Source organism: Oncorhynchus clarkii, chromosome 25 (genome assembly GCF_045791955.1).
Source record: "Oncorhynchus clarkii lewisi isolate Uvic-CL-2024 chromosome 25, UVic_Ocla_1.0, whole genome shotgun sequence".
In the NCBI taxonomy this organism is placed as follows: domain Eukaryota; kingdom Metazoa; phylum Chordata; class Actinopteri; order Salmoniformes; family Salmonidae; genus Oncorhynchus; species Oncorhynchus clarkii.
The window spans coordinates 35734698-35752680 of NC_092171.1; the positions used below are offsets into that span (position 1 = coordinate 35734698).

General features: G+C 42.1%; 1 protein-coding gene across 3 annotated transcripts in view; it reads left to right on the forward strand.

Moving 5' to 3' along the window:
• Window positions 1-17983, forward strand: part of LOC139383302 (DNA (cytosine-5)-methyltransferase 3A-like) — a 65736-nt gene that overhangs the window by 20927 nt on the left and 26826 nt on the right. For all 3 annotated transcript variants that reach the window (XM_071127774.1, XM_071127773.1, XM_071127775.1), the window contains 4 exons: window positions 21-167; window positions 12486-12725; window positions 13134-13292; window positions 13541-13648. In XM_071127774.1, the coding sequence (XP_070983875.1) occupies window positions 21-167; window positions 12486-12725; window positions 13134-13292; window positions 13541-13648 (654 nt within the window). The remainder of the gene's footprint in view (window positions 1-20; window positions 168-12485; window positions 12726-13133; window positions 13293-13540; window positions 13649-17983) is intronic.

Sequence of the window (17983 nt, forward strand, 5' to 3'; positions counted from 1 at the left end):
CTTTGTATCCCTTTAAACAGGGAGTTGGAGGCCCTGGGACAGGCAGGCTGCGTGGCTCCGTCAGTCTGCGTCAGAGGCCCATTCCCAGAGTAACCTTCCAGGCCGGGGACCCATATTACATTAGCAAGAGGACCAGGGAGGAGTGGCTGGCCAAGTGGAAGATGGAGGTGAGTACAGTACCTCCCACTGGATGGCTGGCTAGCCACTGTCTCAGGCAGGGTTAGATTCTTAAGGGTGCCCAATATGTCTTGGGGGTGCCCAATGTGTCTTGGGGGTGCCCAATGTGTCTTGGGGGTTCCCAATGTGTCTTGGAGGTGCCCAATGTGTCTCAGAGGTTCCCTTGGGGTGCCCAATGTGTCTTGGGGGTGCCCGATGTTGATATCTTTCACAATTGTGGGGCTTATGTGTGAGCTCTAGGACTGACTCCAAAGATTTGAATCATTGGGTTTCAGCCCTAGTGGGCCCTGATTTGTTATGGAGATGATTTGTTCCCAGTCCTCTCTAGCCATCCTGTTATTCAAACCTGGTTTCAGGGACCACAAATAGTCTAGAGCTGTCTGGCAGGGTTACCAAGATTCCAAGAGGCCAATAGACAGGGCATTCTCAGCAAAGTGGGACGGTATTTGTTGGGTTCTCTCACAGCCAAGTGTATTTGATAGGTCATTGATATATCAAAGAGAGACCATTTATTTCATTGTTTTTGTAGGTTGGTTGAGTTCACAGTTTCCTTCCTGTCTTTGTGTCTTTGTAGGACCTACTTCAGGGCACCATTGTTGACCAATGATAAATGGCCGCTATGTTGTTGCTCACTTTTGTGCTTTGTTGCCTCAGTTTGGTTCCCACTATACAGCCCAAAGTCACATTATAGGCATGGACCAGTTAAAGACTAATCTAGCCCCCACCTGAATCCAAACTGAGCTTAAGTTTATTAGCCATGTAATGAACTAATTGGAAATCCAGTAATAATGCAAACTAAGGAGAGAAAACCAAGTTAATTTACAACGTTGAGACTAATAAAGTTAATTTACGATACCAAGACTAATTAAGTTAATTTACGATATCAAGACTAATTAAGTTAATTTAATATATCAAGACTAATTAAGTTAATTTACAATATCAAGACTAATTAAGTTAATTTACGATATCAAGACTAATTAAGTTAATTTACGATATCAAGACTAATTAAGTTAATTTGCAATATCAAGACTAATTAAGTTAATTTACGATATCAAGACTAATAAAGTTAATTTACGATATCAAGACTAATAAAGTTAATTTACGATATCAAGACTAATAAGCACGTTCTTCTGTTGTTACAACCACTTCATTATAGTTTATGTTGCAGTAATGTGGCTGCCAAATGTACATCCCTATAACAGGCTATTGCATTGGTCGTTTCTGAAATCATGCCTCCTCCTGAATGTGACTACACAGCATGCCTCCCCCTGAATGTGACTACACAGCATGCCTCCCCCTGAATGTGACTACACAGCATGCCTCCTCCTGAATGTGACTACACAGCATGCCTCCTCCTGAATGTGACTACACAGCATGCCTCCTCCTGAATGTGACTACACAGCATGCCTCCTCCTGAATGTGACTACACAGCATGCCTCCTCCTGAATGTGACTACACAGCATGCCTCCTCCTGAATGTGACTACACAGCATGCCTCCTCCTGAATGTGACTACACAGCATGCCTCCTCCTGAATGTGACTACACAGCATGCCTCCTCCTGAATGTGACTACACAGCATTCCTACTCCTACTAACCTAATGTGACGTAATGTACTCTACTGCTTATTCAAGCTGTGGGATTTCATTTCAGATCATTAATAACTCTTTCTCAAAACAATATGTCATAAATCCTTAGAAATGTTTCCCTCCCACTCTATCTCTTTCTCTCTATCCCTCCTCCCCTCTGTCTCTACTTCCCTCCCTATCTCTTTCTCTCTATCCCTCTCTCCCATCCCTCCTCCCCTCTGTCTCTACCTCCCTCCCTATCCCTCTCTCTCATCCCTCCTCCCCTCTGTCTCTACTTCCCTCCCTATCTCTTTCTCTCTATCCCTCTCTCCCATCCCTCCTCCCCTCTGTCTCTACCTCCCTCCCTATCTCTTTCTCTCTATCCCTCTCTCTCATCCCTCCTCCCCTCTGTCTCTACCTCCCTCCCTATCTCTTTCTCTCTATCCCTCTCTCTCATCCCTCCTCCCCTCTGTCTCTACCTCCCTCCCTATCTCTTTCTCTCTATCCCTCTCTCCCATCCCTCCTCCCCTCTGTCTCTACCTCCCTACCCTCTCCTCTCTCTCTCCTCTCTCTCTCTCTCTCGCTCTCTCTCCTTCCTTCCTTCCTTCCTTACTTCCTTCCTTCCTTCTTTCTTTCTTTCCTTCCTTCCTTCCTTCCTTCCTTCCTTCCTTCCTTCCTTCCTTCCTTCCTTCCTTCCTTCCTCCCTCCCTCCCTCCCTCCATCCCTCCTCCTCTCTCTTTCTAACTCCCCTTCTCTCCATCCTTCCCCCCTCTCTCTCCCTCCCTCCCTCGCTCTCTTGCTCTCTCCTCTCTCTCTCTCCCTTTCTCTCCTTCATTCCTTCCTCCCCCCCCCCCCCCCTCTCTTTCTCTCCTCCCTCTTCACTTCAGACTATAATACTCCTGGTAGTAAGGCCAGAACTTGTAGTGAGACTGTCACTGTTACGTAATGAGTGGCTGTGTCCATGGCAACAAGATGGGGGGTTACCATTTCGTCTCTCACCCCACCCCTCCAGCCCTCAGCCCTGCCATTGGAGCAGGCTTGGGAAGAACCCATAAGAGTGTCTGGCGGGGGGAATTATTTGCAAATTAGCAGGACATGCTGGGGTCTGGCGAGTGAAACGTGGTAAAGAACCACAGAAACAGGCAGCTGAGGTTAGGCACCACAGCTCTCATTTTACAAATATAGAAGCAGATTTTCTTTCAACTAGCGGCTTTAAAAATCATAAGATAACATAAAGAGGGCATTTCATAAAATAAGCATGTGTTAGAAGAAATAGTCAGTATATTGTGATATACATTTTATTTCTTTGTGATAACATTTGCATAAGGATGGATTTATTGTGATAACATTTGCATAAGGATGGATTTATTGTGATAACATTTGCATAAGGATGGATTTATTGTGATAACATTTGCATAAGGATGGATTTATTGTGATAACATTTGCATAAGGATGGATTTATTGTGATAACATTTGCATAAGGATGGATTTATTGTGATAACATTTGCATAAGGATGGATTTATTGTGATAACATTTGCATAAGGATGGATTTATTGTGATAACATTTGCATAAGGATGGATTTATTGTGATAACATTTGCATAAGGATGGATTTATTGTGATACCATTTGCATAAGGATGGATTTATTGTGATAACATTTGCATAAGGATGGATTTATTGTGATAACATTTGCATAAGGATGGATTTATTGTGATAACATTTGCATAAGGATGGATTTATTGTGATAACATTTGCATAAGGATGGATTTATTGTGATAACATTTGCATAAGGATGGATTTGTTGTGATAACATTTGCATAAAGATGGATTTATTGTGATGGCATTGCAGAAGCCCTTTTCCCAGGACTAAACAGAAGAGGTAAAGAATAAGCTGGCTGGTTTGGCTGTTGTTGTTGTTGTTGTTGTTGTTGTTGTTGTTGTTGCTGCTGGGGACAAGGCATCAGGTTCACTGTGTTTCTGGAGTTGACTGAGAAGGAAAGGAGCTGTCTGAACTGAAAGGGTTAGCTTAAAGGGGAAGAATTCCTTTCTACTCTGTTCTTCCGTTTCTCCCAGAGAAAGAGAGGGATCACTCTTTTTAAGTTCCTTGTCTTACAGTGGACTTTTCTCTCCTTCCACCCGCCCCTCATTCTTCTCCTAACCCCTCCCCCAGCCCCAGCTATGGATATGAGGATGAAGATGAGGTTTGCAGCATATTTCCAGCACTGTTTGCAAGGCAGCCTCTTGGCTCACTGCCAACATTTTGCAAGTCCTCTCTAGCCAACCAGAATTCCTGTCTTCAGTCACCTGACCCTGAATTTCCAGACAAAGAAATGTTCATGCTTCTTTCTTTATTTTTATTGAGTGATCTCCTCTACCCCAGGAGTGGGGGGTAAACAAATTGCAGCCCCCACATTGGATTAAAAGGATTGTGTGCCAGCGTGTATGGGTATGTGAATTGCATTATTTGTTTGCTAACATTGTGGTGGAGAGTGTGCATTAGAGATGAACCCGCATACAGCAAGAGGAATATGCTGACTTCGGGTATTTCCACTAGAGTTGCTACTGCCCATCTGTTGTCTCTCAGCAGCTTAAAGGGAAACACTCTCTTTATGAAAGGAAAGTGAAAGCTGTGATTTTCACAAGTGCAGAGAAAACGTTTTTTATTTATTTTATTTTATTTTATGAGAATAATGTGATCCTGATTCCTGTTTTACAGCAGTAACACTAAGAGTTTTTAATGCACACATTAGCTGTGTTTTCTTGTGTTTTTACTATTTTTTTTCCCGGGGGGGTTTGGTTTTCTTCCCAGTTTAGATAAGCTACTTGCTTACACAATACATGACACTTTTATGTACATTATCACCCACCCATTCTAGATCAGAATAGTTCTAAAAGCATGATGCCTATGTCTCTGACAGACGGTTTAGCAGCTGTAGAGTTTGTAGTGTAAAGATTGAATATCTGAACCGGTTGAACTGGGAGGAAGTTCAATGCTAGGCCTCAACCCTTCTCTCTGTCGTGGGGACTGTTTTAAGTCTACATTTTACACTGTAGTCATTTAGCAGACGCTCTTATCTAGAGCCACTTACAGTTAGTGAATTCATCTTAAGATAAATAGGTGGGACAACCACATATTACAGGCATAGTAAGTAGAAGGGGGGGATATGCTTAATTGAAATTCCTTGTAAGATGATTAAAAGATTTTCAAGTCCTTTTGAAAGTAATTTGACCAAGCTCATCGGGTGGCAGTTTTAACAATACCATTTGTGTATTCATAGTGAACTATGTTCATGTATTCATGACTGACCCTGGAATATTATTCCTACTTGCCTCCTAAAAGGACCCAATACAATGGGGACCAGATGGAGTCTTTCTGTGTGTGTGTGTGTGTGTGTGTGTGTGTGTGTGTGTGTGTGTGTGTGTGTGTGTGTGTGACCCCCAGTGTGTGTGTGTGTGCTTGGGCATGTGCGAATGTGTGTGTGCGCGCGTGGAACAGATGTGTGTGAATGTGTGTGTGTATCTGAGTGACTGGGCCAGTAATAAAATACACAGCCATTGTGGGGCATTATGACAACGATTAGGGCTAATGAATACTGTTACCACATTGCTACACACGGTTCTGCTGTGTTCATCTGTGTGTTAAGGTGTTTCAGGGTTAATTACCTGCCTGAAAGCAGCTATGATCATGATCTGATGATCCTAACAGTCTGTTTACTATAATGTTGAATCACATTATTCATTTTAGCTTACAACTCTCTGGGAATTCGCATTGATTTCTTCCTGTGTGGGGAAAGAAATGGTTGTGTTTTATTAATGCTTTACAAATACCACCCAGTTGGTCATACAGTATACAGTAATTCACTGTTCCTGACTACAGAGGAGACGTGTTGGAGATCTTTGTGTCAGAGAAATGACTTGGTCAAATCCTTGACCATACCTGTATATTAACCGTGTAGTTGTCTATTTCATCTGGTAACACTAGACATGAAGCTGCTATTATGTGTGGAAACTGTTATAGATCCAGTCTATGAATAAGAAGCAGCTCTTATTATTTGCCTAGGAACTGGGGGCCTCATGGGGTACTGAACAACAAACACGTGACAAGAGAGGTTGTCTTCTGCAAAATGTCTCTGTAGTCAGGAAGTCAGTCAGAGGAGTGGAGGGCTTTTCCACCGAATAACTACTAACCTACTAATCTCAACCAGGTGCAGTTAGTAGTTAGCAGTTAGCTGATAACAGTTAGCAGTTAGCTGATAACAGTTAGCAGTTAGCTGATAACTGTTAGCTGATAGCAGTTAGCTGATAACAGTTAGCAGTTAGTCGTTTCTCCATTGTTGCTTATGTTTGCCTTCTTTCCTGTGTGCAGTACAGTACTGTATATATTTGAGACAAGTTTAGTGTGTAGGACAGTATGTCTGTATGGTACATTATACCAACACTCAGCATCTTTTTAACATCAAAGATACCATTTACCAGGAGTAGCTACTTTTCCTTCCTACTGGTCTTATTGTTAGTATCCATTCATGGTGTCATTTTCTATGTTGATCTCTGAGTTGGCACATAGTGTATATGTGCTGCTAGCTAGCTGGTATTTCTGAAGTTGTCAGTGGTAGGCAGCGTGTGTAAAATGATAAAGACTGCATTGTCTCTCTCTCTCTCTCTCTCTCTCTCTCTCTCTCTCTCTCTCTCTCTCTCTCTCTCTCTCTCTCTCTCTCTCTCTCTCTCTCTCTCCCCACTACCTCTTGTGCGTTTTATTTTTTCTCTCCTGTAGATCTAGAGAGCCTGTCTTGCAGACTGCCTGCCTGGTGTAGCTGCACTCTCACGTGAGAGAGAGAGGCCCCAAAAGGGGGCATTTACAACTGGGAAAAAGGCCAGAGACAAATATCTGGTTCTTATAGCCCCTGTACGCTATTCCTCCCCCACCATTGTTTGGTAGAGTCAGCTTTCCATTGATTCTGAGGATAAATGACCCACTAGCAGCACCCTGGAGAGAGCAGTTACTCCCCCAAAACGTGCCAAGATGGCCACCACAGTACCGTTGTAACAGTACTGTACAGTAGCCTACAGGATTTTACATTTCTATTTGACATTTTTGTCATTTAGCAGACGCTCTTATCCAGAGCGACTTACAGTAGTGAGTGCATAAGTTTTCCTCACTTCCTTAAAATCTACCTGTAACTTACTTACTGTGTTGTAGTCCCACCAGATGGCCTGTTACATTATCAATGAGTCTGAACCCATTGAAGTCAGTTTATTTTGTATTTTTCCAGTCAATGATTAGCAGAGATTCCTTTGTTGTGCCATACTGTGTCCACAGTATCAACAGGTGCACTTGTAACAGATTTGACTTGCCAGGAATGATCTTGGCACCAAATCAATTATTCGACTGCATAAGAAAACATAGTAAAACTTTATTACTATAAGTAGATAATATATTTGGATTTTGTTTGAATCAGCTTGTTTGAATCAGTTTGTTTGAATCCGTGTATTTGAATCAGGATGTTTTATTCACAAGTTTGTTAGAATCAGTGTGTTTGATTAACAAGTTTATTTGGTTCAGAGTGTTTGATTAACAAGTTTATTTGGTTCAGAGTGTTTGAATCAGTGTGTTTTGATTCACAAGTTTGTTTAAATCTAACACACGTCCAAGAGGACACCACCTCTATACTCTGCTCATCCCCTGACTCCTGTGTTCAACTAAAACCTGGTAAAAAGTTTATTACCATCATAGACTTAGAAGAAAACAGTGTTTAAAGTATTATTTTTTTACAGGACATATTTTCCCTCCTCTACACATCAAATCCCCTGCCTCCTGTATAACCTTTAGCGGAGCCAGCTGAACCAACACTCTAACACATATGGTTGAGGAGGGCTTTGAACCAGGAAGCCATCCACTACTTACTGCAGATATTTATAAACTAGAGCAGAGCCTCTTGATTGAACACCACATGTTTCTGCTCTGCCTCACCAGCCCCTCCCCATCCACCCCCTCTCCCTGAGGGCCTACTGTATGGAGGGAGGGAGGGAGGGCGAGAGGCAGAGAGGGAGGAAGGGAAGGGACTCAGACGGGGGCTTAGGGTTTGTTCCCAGCCCTCTCCTTATCTCTCCGAGGGTGTCTCAGGGAGAGTTGGGATATGCAAAAATTCAATTTTCATTTCACACCTCACACTTGTACAGGTTACCCACTTGTACATGAAATGAAACAGGACAAATATAAGCACCCACTATTTGATACACTACAGTCCTGGGACACTCATAGTGTGAGAGAAACCTGAGAAAGATTTTGCACCAGAGCATTGGAATAAGTGCAGGGAAGGGTTTTCACATGTGTGTGTGTGTTTTGAGAGATATATACTGTGTGTAAAAGAGAAAGGCAAGGAGAGAGATATAGATCAACAGAGATAAAGAGATAGACAGCGACTGAGCGAGAAAAATAGAAAGATAGAGGGAGAACCTGATAGAGAGAGAGAAACTGATAAAGAGAGAAAGTGACAGAGAGAGAGAACCCGATAGAAAGAGAGAAAGTGACAGGGAGAGAGAGAGAGAGAGAGAACCTGATAGAGATAGAAAGTGACAGAGAGAGAGAGAACCTGATAGAGAGAGAGAGATAACCTGATAGAGAGAGAAAGAGAGAACCTGGTACAGAGAGAGAGAAAGTGACAGAGCAAGAGAGAGAGGGAACCTGATAGAGAGAAAGTGACAGAGAGAGAGAGAACTTGATTGAGAGAGAGAACGTGACAGAGAGAGAGAGGCAGACTGCAGTAGGATGAGTGCAGCTGTTGGGAATTTAGTGTGAGAGGGGATGTAGGGCCTCTCTCTCGTCCTCTCTGTGTGATTGGTTCAGTGTCAGGTACCAAAACCCAGTGAACTCTCCCTCTGTCTACTGCCTGGAGATGTCAGGGCCTAGCATATACCTTACATAGAGAGATGCTATTGGTCAGCAGATATTTAAATTGTATTTATTTAATTAACCTTTTATATAACTAGGCAAGTCAGTTAAGAACAAATTCTTATTTACAATGATGGCCTACCAAAAGGCAAAAGGCCTCCTGCGGGGACGGGGGCTGGGATAAAAAAATATATTTTTTAAAATAAAAATATAGGACAAAACACACATCACGACAAGAGAGACAACACAGCACTACATAAAGATGACAACATAGCATGGCAGCAACACAACATGACAACAGCACAGCATGGTAGCAACAGAACATGGTAGCAGCACAACATGGTAGCAGCACAACATGGTAGCAGCACAACATGGTAGCAGCACAACATGGTAGCAGCACAACATGGTAGCAACACAACATGGTTGCAACACAACATGGTAGCAGCACAACATGGTAGTAGCACAACATGGTAGCAGCACAACATGGTAGCAGCACAACATGGTAGCAGCACAACATGGTAGTAGCACAACATGGTAGTAGCACAACATGGTAGCAGCACAACATGGTAGTAGCACAACATGGTAGCAGCACAACATGGTAGAAACATTATTGGGCAGTGCTCTATACTACAGTTTTCTCTTTGTATTGTGTGAACAGCCGCCAGTGCTGGACATTGGACACTAAAGTATTGTATAGGATTTGTATCTTTATTCAGATATATAGGTTTATTTATACAGGCTATTTATACAGGGTAGCATTCAAGGAAAAATCCACTCAAAAACAATATTTTAATAATTTTGTCATTTGTCCACTGTTGATACAGTACATTCCCAAAATGTTTTGCATGTCAGCGCTCAGGTTTTCAGGTTGTAGGTTTTTCAAGAAGCAACATGTCACTTGCCACACCATGATGATCCGGTTTTGAGGTGGCAAGTGAAAAATGGACTGCTGACAAGCAAAATATTTAGGGCCAAAAAATATATATATATAATTTAGGGCCTGTAATAATGCAAAAAATATCAGAATATATTTTTGGAGTGGATTTTTCCTTTCACTTTCTTTTGGAAGAGAAACCTGTTTGCTTTTGTATCAGTGAACAGAGTGGACTTTTACTGAGAAAATAATGTTTATACAAGTTTAGGATGGCACGGTTCTAGAATCTGGTTTTTATTTGTCTTAATTGAACCTTTATTTTACCAGGTTGTCCCATTGTGGTCAAAATACCTCAATTTCAAGGGAGATCTGTTCTGATTTATCTAGTAGTTCACGGCTATAATTACCATATTCCTGCTCTTTAACCATAATTGTGTAAACATTAGGTAGGCCTAATTTACGCTACTTTTCCCTGACTTGTTGATATTGAAATGCTACACCCATTGAGGTCAGTTCACTACTAGAATGTGTGAAGCACACTGATCCTTCTGGTGATTGGCTTGTCTGTGTGTAGTCCTGATCCTACTGGTGATTGGCTTGTCTGTGTGTAGTCCTGATCCTACTGGTGATTGGCTTGTCTGTGTGTAGTCCTGATCCTACTGGTGATTGGCTTGTCTGTGTGTAGTCCTGACTCCTGATCCTACTGGTGATTGGCTTGTCTGTGTGTAGTCCTGACTCCTGATCCTACTGGTGATTGGCTTGTCTGTGTGTAGTCCTGACTCCTGATCCTACTGGTTATTGGCTTTCCTGTGTGTAGTCCTGACTCCTGATCCTGCTGGTGTTTGGCTTCTCTGTGTGTAGTCCTAACTCCTGATTCTACTGGTGATTGGCTTGTCTGTGTGTAGTCCTGTGTGTAGTCCATTAACCTTTGACTATTGGATGTTCTTATAGGCACTTTAGTATTGCCAGTATAACAGTATAGCTTCCGTCCCTCTCCTCGCTCCTACCTGGGCTCGAACCAGGAACACATCGACAACAGCCACCCTCGAAGCAGCGTTACCCATCGCTCCACAAAATCTGCGGCCCTTGCAGAGCAAGGGGAACAACCACTCCATGTCTCAGAGCGAGTGACGTTTGAAACGCTATTAGCGCTCACCCCACTAACTAGCTAGCCATTTCACATCGGTTACACCAGCCTAATCTCGGGATTATTTCTCATCTTTTTAAGTGGGAGAACTTGCACAATTGGTGGCTGACTAAATACTTTTTTTGCCCCACTGTACAGTGCCTTGCGAAAGTATTCGGCCCCCTTGAACTTTGCGACCTTTTGCCACATTTCAGGCTTCAAACATAAAGATATAAAACTGTATTTTTTTGTGAAGAATCAACAACAAGTGGGACACAATCATGAAGTGGAACAACATTTATTGGATATTTCAAACTTTTTTAACAAATCAAAAACTGAAAAATTGGGCGTGCAAAATTATTCAGCCCCCTTAAGTTAATACTTTGTAGCGCCACCTTTTGCTGCGATTACAGCTGTAAGTCGCTTGGGGTATGTCTCTATCAGTTTTGCACATCGAGAGACTGAAATTTTTTCCCATTCCTCCTTGCAAAACAGCTCGAGCTCAGTGAGGTTGGATGGAGAGCATTTGTGAACAGCAGTTTTCAGTTCTTTCCACAGATTCTCGATTGGATTCAGGTCTGGACTTTGACTTGGCCATTCTAACACCTGGATATGTTTATTTTTGAACCATTCCATTGTAGATTTTGCTTTATGTTTTGGATCATTGTCTTGTTGGAAGACAAATCTCCGTCCCAGTCTCAGGTCTTTTGCAGACTCCATCAGGTTTTCTTCCAGAATGGTCCTGTATTTGGCTCCATCCATCTTCCCATCAATTTTAACCATCTTCCCTGTCCCTGCTGAAGAAAAGCAGGCCCAAACCATGATGCTGCCACCACCATGTTTGACAGTGGGGATGGTGTGTTCAGCTGTGTTGCTTTTACGCCAAACATAACGTTTTGCATTGTTGCCAAAAAGTTCAATTTTGGTTTCATCTGACCAGAGCACCTTCTTCCACATGTTTGGTGTGTCTCCCAGGTGGCTTGTGGCAAACTTTAAACAACACTTTTTATGGATATCTTTAAGAAATGGCTTTCTTCTTGCCACTCTTCCATAAAGGCCAGATTTGTGCAATATACGACTGATTGTTGTCCTATGGACAGAGTCTCCCACCTCAGCTGTAGATCTCTGCAGTTCATCCAGAGTGATCATGGGCCTCTTGGCTGCATCTCTGATCAGTCTTCTCCTTGTATGAGCTGAAAGTTTAGAGGGACGGCCAGGTCTTGGTAGATTTGCAGTGGTCTGATACTCCTTCCATTTCAATATTATCGCTTGCACAGTGCTCCTTGGGATGTTTAAAGCTTGGGAAATCTTTTTGTATCCAAATCCGGCTTTAAACTTCTTCACAACAGTATCTCGGACCTGCCTGGTGTGTTCCTTGTTCTTCATGATGCTCTCTGCGCTTTTAACGGACCTCTGAGACTATCACAGTGCAGGTGCATTTATACGGAGACTTGATTACACACAGGTGGATTGTATTTATCATCATTAGTCATTTAGGTCAACATTGGATCATTCAGAGATCCTCACTGAACTTCTGGAGAGAGTTTGCTGCACTGAAAGTAAAGGGGCTGAATAATTTTGCACGCCCAATTTTTCAGTTTTTGATTTGTTAAAAAAGTTTGAAATATCCAATAAATGTCGTTCCACTTCATGATTGTGTCCCACTTGTTGTTGATTCTTCACAAAAAAATACAGTTTTATATCTTTATGTTTGAAGCCTGAAATGTGGCAAAAGGTCGCAAAGTTCAAGGGGGCCGAATACTTTCGCAAGGCACTGTATATATATATGCACTGTGGTGTTTCAGGCAGAGAAAAGTGACCTCTCCCTGTCCCCTGTCTCTGTGGTGTTTCAGGCAGAGAAAAAAGCCCAACTGGTGTCAGTGTTGAACTTAATGGAGGACCATGAGGAGATGGAGCCTGAGCCACAACAGAAAGAAGAGGTGTCCGTCATCACACCCCACCAGCAACAACAACAACAACAGCAGCCCACGGACCCAGCGTCCCCGACTGTGGCCACCACACCTGAACCTGTCCCCATGGCAGGAGGGGACAAGACATCCCCCAAGACTGCTGATACTGAGCCGGAGTACGAGGTAAACACACAGTGTAGCAATTGCATATAATGTATGCCATTTAGCAGACGGTCATCCACCAGACACTGACTGATAGTTCAGTGAGTACATTGTTGTTTGTTAGTATGGGTATGTGATGATAGTACAGGTGTGGTTTTGGCATTGGGGAGCTGGTGTGGGGGAAGCTGAGGGGGTTCTCCTTTTATGTATTTATTTAACCTTTATTTAACTAGGCAAGTCAGTTAAGAACAAATTCTTATTTACAATGTCGACCTACCCCAATCACGGGCGGTTGTGATACAGCCTGGAATCGAATCAGGGTCTGTAGTGACGCCTCTAGCATTGAGATGCAGTGCCTTAGACCGCTGTGCCACTCTGGAACCCCTGGTGGTGTTATTGTTGTTGACCGTTGTTCTTGTTGTGCTGTAGGACGGGCGGGATTTCGGCATTGGGGAGCTGGTGTGGGGGAAGCTGAGGGGGTTTTCCTGGTGGCCTGGTCGTATTGTCTCCTGGTGGATGACCGGACGCAGCCGAGCTGCCGAGGGGACACGATGGGTCATGTGGTTCGGTGACGGAAAATTCTCAGTGGTGAGTAAAAAACTGTAAAACAGGGAAACAGTGTTGTGTTCGGTAGGCACCAAACAGATGAAAACAGAGTGGAACTGGAAGGGACTACCTGGATTAATTTGCCCAATAAAAAACAGTTATTTTCAGTTTCCGTTTTAAACGTTTTGCTACAGTATACCCTACTGAACACCACCCGTTATAAACACCATTTCTGTTCCACTAATTAAAAAATAAATTAAAAAGATCAATGACAATGTTGTGTTGTACAGGTGTGTGTAGAGAAACTGTTGCCTTTCAGTTCCTTCTCCAACGCCTTCCATCAGCCCACCTTCATCAAGCAGCCCATGTATAAGAAAGCCATCTACGAGGTGCTACAGGTCAGTACGGGGTTAGCTTTCATTGTTTCATTCACAGTATTCAGTCGTTTCCCATCACAGTCTTCGCAGCGGGTTAAACTGTTTGAAATTACGTCATTATTACCAGTTCACAACTAGACCTGGATTATAATCTGGTTTTAATGGATTATAATCTGGTTGTAATGGATTATAATCTGGTTGTAATGGATTATAATCTGGTTTGTAATGGATTATAATCTTGTTGTAATGGATTATAATCTGGTTGTAATGGATTATAATCTGGCTGTAATGGATTATAATCTGGTTGTAATGGATTATAATCTGGTTGTAATGGATTATAATCTTGTTGTAATGGATTAAAATCTGGCTGTAATGGATTATAATCTGGTTGTAATGGATTATAATCTGGTTGTAATGGATTATAATCTTGTTGTAATGGATTATAATCTGGTTGTAATGGATTATAATCTGGTTGTAATGGATTATAATCTTGTTGTAATGGATTATAATCTGGTTGTAATGGATTATAATCTGGTTGTAATGGATTATAATCTGGTTGTAATGGATTATAATCTTGTTGTAATGGATTATAATCTGGTTGTAATGGATTATAATTTCATTGTAATGGTTGTAGTTTGATTGTGATAATGTCATGTCTACCAGCTTTGTGCACTTGGAGGGATAGCTCAAAGATACAGCACATCTCAAAACCATAGACCATAGGTAGGCAACTAGATTCAGCCGCGGGGTCCGATTTTTGTCTGAGAGGAATTTCCGGGGGGCCGGAACATACTGATAATAATTTTGAACACTCCAAATTTACCACATCTAAGGTCAAAAAGAGATTAGTTCTTTAGTCATTTTGGAAGTTTTTCTTGGTAAACCATTCCCCTGCCATAGACTGTTGAAAGAGGCATCAAACCCTCTAGAATGGTGATGCCGATGTGCCATTGAGCAAGGCCCTAAACTCTAATTGGCTCCTGGTCCGGTGATGATAATTGCTGACCCTGGCCGTGATCCACTCTCCGAGGGAGTCGCAGGGGGAGTTGGGATGTGTAAAAAACACATTTCTAATTCACACCTGCGTATAATACTCACTTGTATATGTGTGAAGTAAGACAAATAAGCACACACCAAATTATTATTATTATTATTATTATTATTATTATTATTATAGAATGGCTCCAAGAAGGTGTACTCTGTAGTAATGACAGAGGCTTATAATACTTACTGTAAATCTCTGGATAAGAGCGTCTGCTAAATGACTCAATACTGTAAATTTCTCTGGATAAGAGCGTCTGCTAAATGACTCAATACTGTAAATCTCTCTGGATAAGAGCGTCTGCTAAATGACTCATTACTGTAAATCTCTCTGGATAAGAGCGTCTGCTAAATGACTCAATACTGTAAATCTCTCTGGATTAGAGCGTCTGCTAAATGACTCAATACTGTAAATCTCTCTGGATAAGAGCGTCTGCTAAATGACTCATTACTGTAAATCTCTCTGGATAAGAGCGTCTGCTAAATGACTCATTACTGTAAATCTCTCTGGATAAGAGCGTCTGCTAAATGACTCATTACTGTAAATCTCTCTGGATAAGAGCGTCTGCTAAATGACTCATTACTGTAAATCTCTCTGGATAAGAGCGTCTGCTAAATGACTCATTACTGTAAATCTCTCTGGATTAGAGCGTCTGCTAAATGACTCATTACTGTAAATCTCTCTGGATAAGAGCGTCTGCTAAATGACTAAAATGTCAATGTAAATACCTGCTAGTATACATACATACAGTGCCTTGGGAAAGTATTCAGACCCTTTGACTTTTTCTATGTTTTGTTACGTTACAGCCTTATTCTAAATGGATTACATTTTTGTTTTTTTCCTCATCAATCTAAACACAAACCCCATAATGACAAATCAAAAACAGATTTTAAGAACTTTTTGCATAATTTATTACAAATTAAAAACAGAAATATTTCATTTGCATAAGTATTCAAATCCTTTACTCAGTACTTTGTTGAAGCATCTTTGGCAGCGATTACAGCATCGAGTCTTGTTGGGTATGACGCTACAAGCTTGGCACACCTGTATTTGGGGAGTTACTCCCATTCTTCTCTGCAGATCCTGTCAAGCTCTGTCAGGTTGGATGGGGAGCATCGCTGCACAGCTATTTTCAGGTCTCTCCAGTGATGTTTGATCGGGTACAAGTCCGGGCTCTGGCTGGTCCACCCAAGGATATTCAGAGACTTGTCCCAAAGCCACTCCTGCGGTGTCATAACTGTGTGCTTAGGGTTGTTGTCCTGTTGGAAGGTGAACCTTCGTTCCAGTCTGAGGTCCTGAGTGCTCTGGAGCAGGTTTTCATCAAAGATCTCTCTGTACTTTGCTACATCTTTCCCTCAATCCTGATTAGTCTCCCAGTCCTTGCCGCTGAAAAACATCCCCACCGCATGATGCTGCCTCCACCATACTTCATTGTAGGGATGGTGTGAGGTTTCCGCCAGATGTGACTCTTGGCATTCAGGCCAAAGAGTTCAATCTTGGTTTCATCAGACCAGAGAATCTTGTTTCTCATGGTCTGAGAGCCCTTTAGGTGCCTTTTGGCAAACTCCAAGCAGGCTGTCATGTGCCTTTTTCTGAGGAGTGGCTTCCGTCTGGGCAATCTACCATTAAGGCCTAATTGGTGGAGTGCTGCAGAGATGGTTGTCCTTCTGGAAGGTTCTCCCATCTTTAAAGAGGAGCTCTGTCAGAGTGATCGGGTTCTTGGTCACCTCCCTGACCAAGACCCTTCTCCCCCGATTGCTCAGTTTGGCCGGGCGGCCAGCTCTAGAAAGAGTCTTGGTGGTTCAAAACTTCTTCTTTTTAAGAATGATGGAGGCCACTGTGTTCTTGGGGACCTTCAATGCTGCAGACATGTTTTGGTACCCTTCCCCAAGTCTATGCCTCGACACAATCCTGTCTCGGAGCTCCACGGACAATTACTTCAACCTCATGGCTTGGTTTTTGCTTTTGCGGACATGCACTGTCAACTGTGGGACCTTATATAGACAAGTGTGTGCCTTTCCAAATCATGTCCAATCAATTGGATTTACCACAGTGGACTCCAATCAAGTTGTAGAAACATCTCAAGGATGACCAATGGAAACAGGAAACACCTGAGCTCAATTTTGAGTGTCAAAGCAAAGGCATTTCTGTTTTTTATATTTAATACATGTGTATAAGCTTTGAAAAACCTGTTTTCACTTCATCATTATGGGGTATTGTGATGTCATTATGGGGTATTGTGATGTCATTATGGGGTATTGTGATGTCATTATGGGGTATTGTGTGTAGATTGATGAGGAAATGGTTTATTTAATCCATTTTAGAATAAAGCTGTAACGTAAGAAAATGTGGAAAAAGGGAAAGGGTCTGAATACTTTGCGAATGCACTGTACATACAGTGGGCTATGAAATGATTGACACCCTTGATAAAGACGAGCATAAATGACTGTATAAAATAAACAATTTAGATACTGAGCTATATTGTATGCTCCCAAAAATCTGGGAATTATAGTATTCTATACTAATACAATTGCTCAGAGAAAGGGATTTTGTTTAACAAGTAATCATTTTTTTCTTAAAAAGATGGGAGTAAAATGTATTGACACCCCGTTTTCAATACCTTTCAATACCTCACCTTGTGAGGATAACGGCACTGCGCCTTTTCTAAAATGCTTTATTAGTTGGACAACACATTGGGAGGGACTTTAGACCCTTCCTCCATACAGAAACATTACAGACCCTTGATATCCTTTGTCTGCACTTGTGGACTGCCCTCTTCCATTCAAACCACACGTTTTCAACGTTTCAAATGCCCCTACTGAGTAAAGTTCATGATGCCGTTGACCTTAACAAGGATCGGTGGAAACAAAAAAGGAAACAAAAAATCGAAGATCCACCACCATATTTTAAAGTAGGTATTGGGTTATTTTCTACGGATCCGTTGTCATTTAGATGCCAAACCCACCACTGGTTTAAAGTCGGTATTGGGTTATTTTCTACGGATCCGTTGTCATCTAGACACCAAACCCACCACTGGTTTAAAGTAGGTATTGGGTTATTTTCTACGGATCCGTTGTCATTTAGATGCCAAACCCACCACTGGTTTAAAGTAGGTATTGGGTTATTTTCTACAGATCCGTTGTCATTTAGACACCAAACCCACCACTGGTTTAAAGTAGGTATTGGGTTATTTTCTACGGATCCGTTGTCATTTAGACGCCAAACCCACCACTGGTTTAAAGTAGGTATTGGGTTATTTTCTACAGATCCGTTGTCATTTAGACACCAAACCCACCACTGGTTTAAAGTAGGTA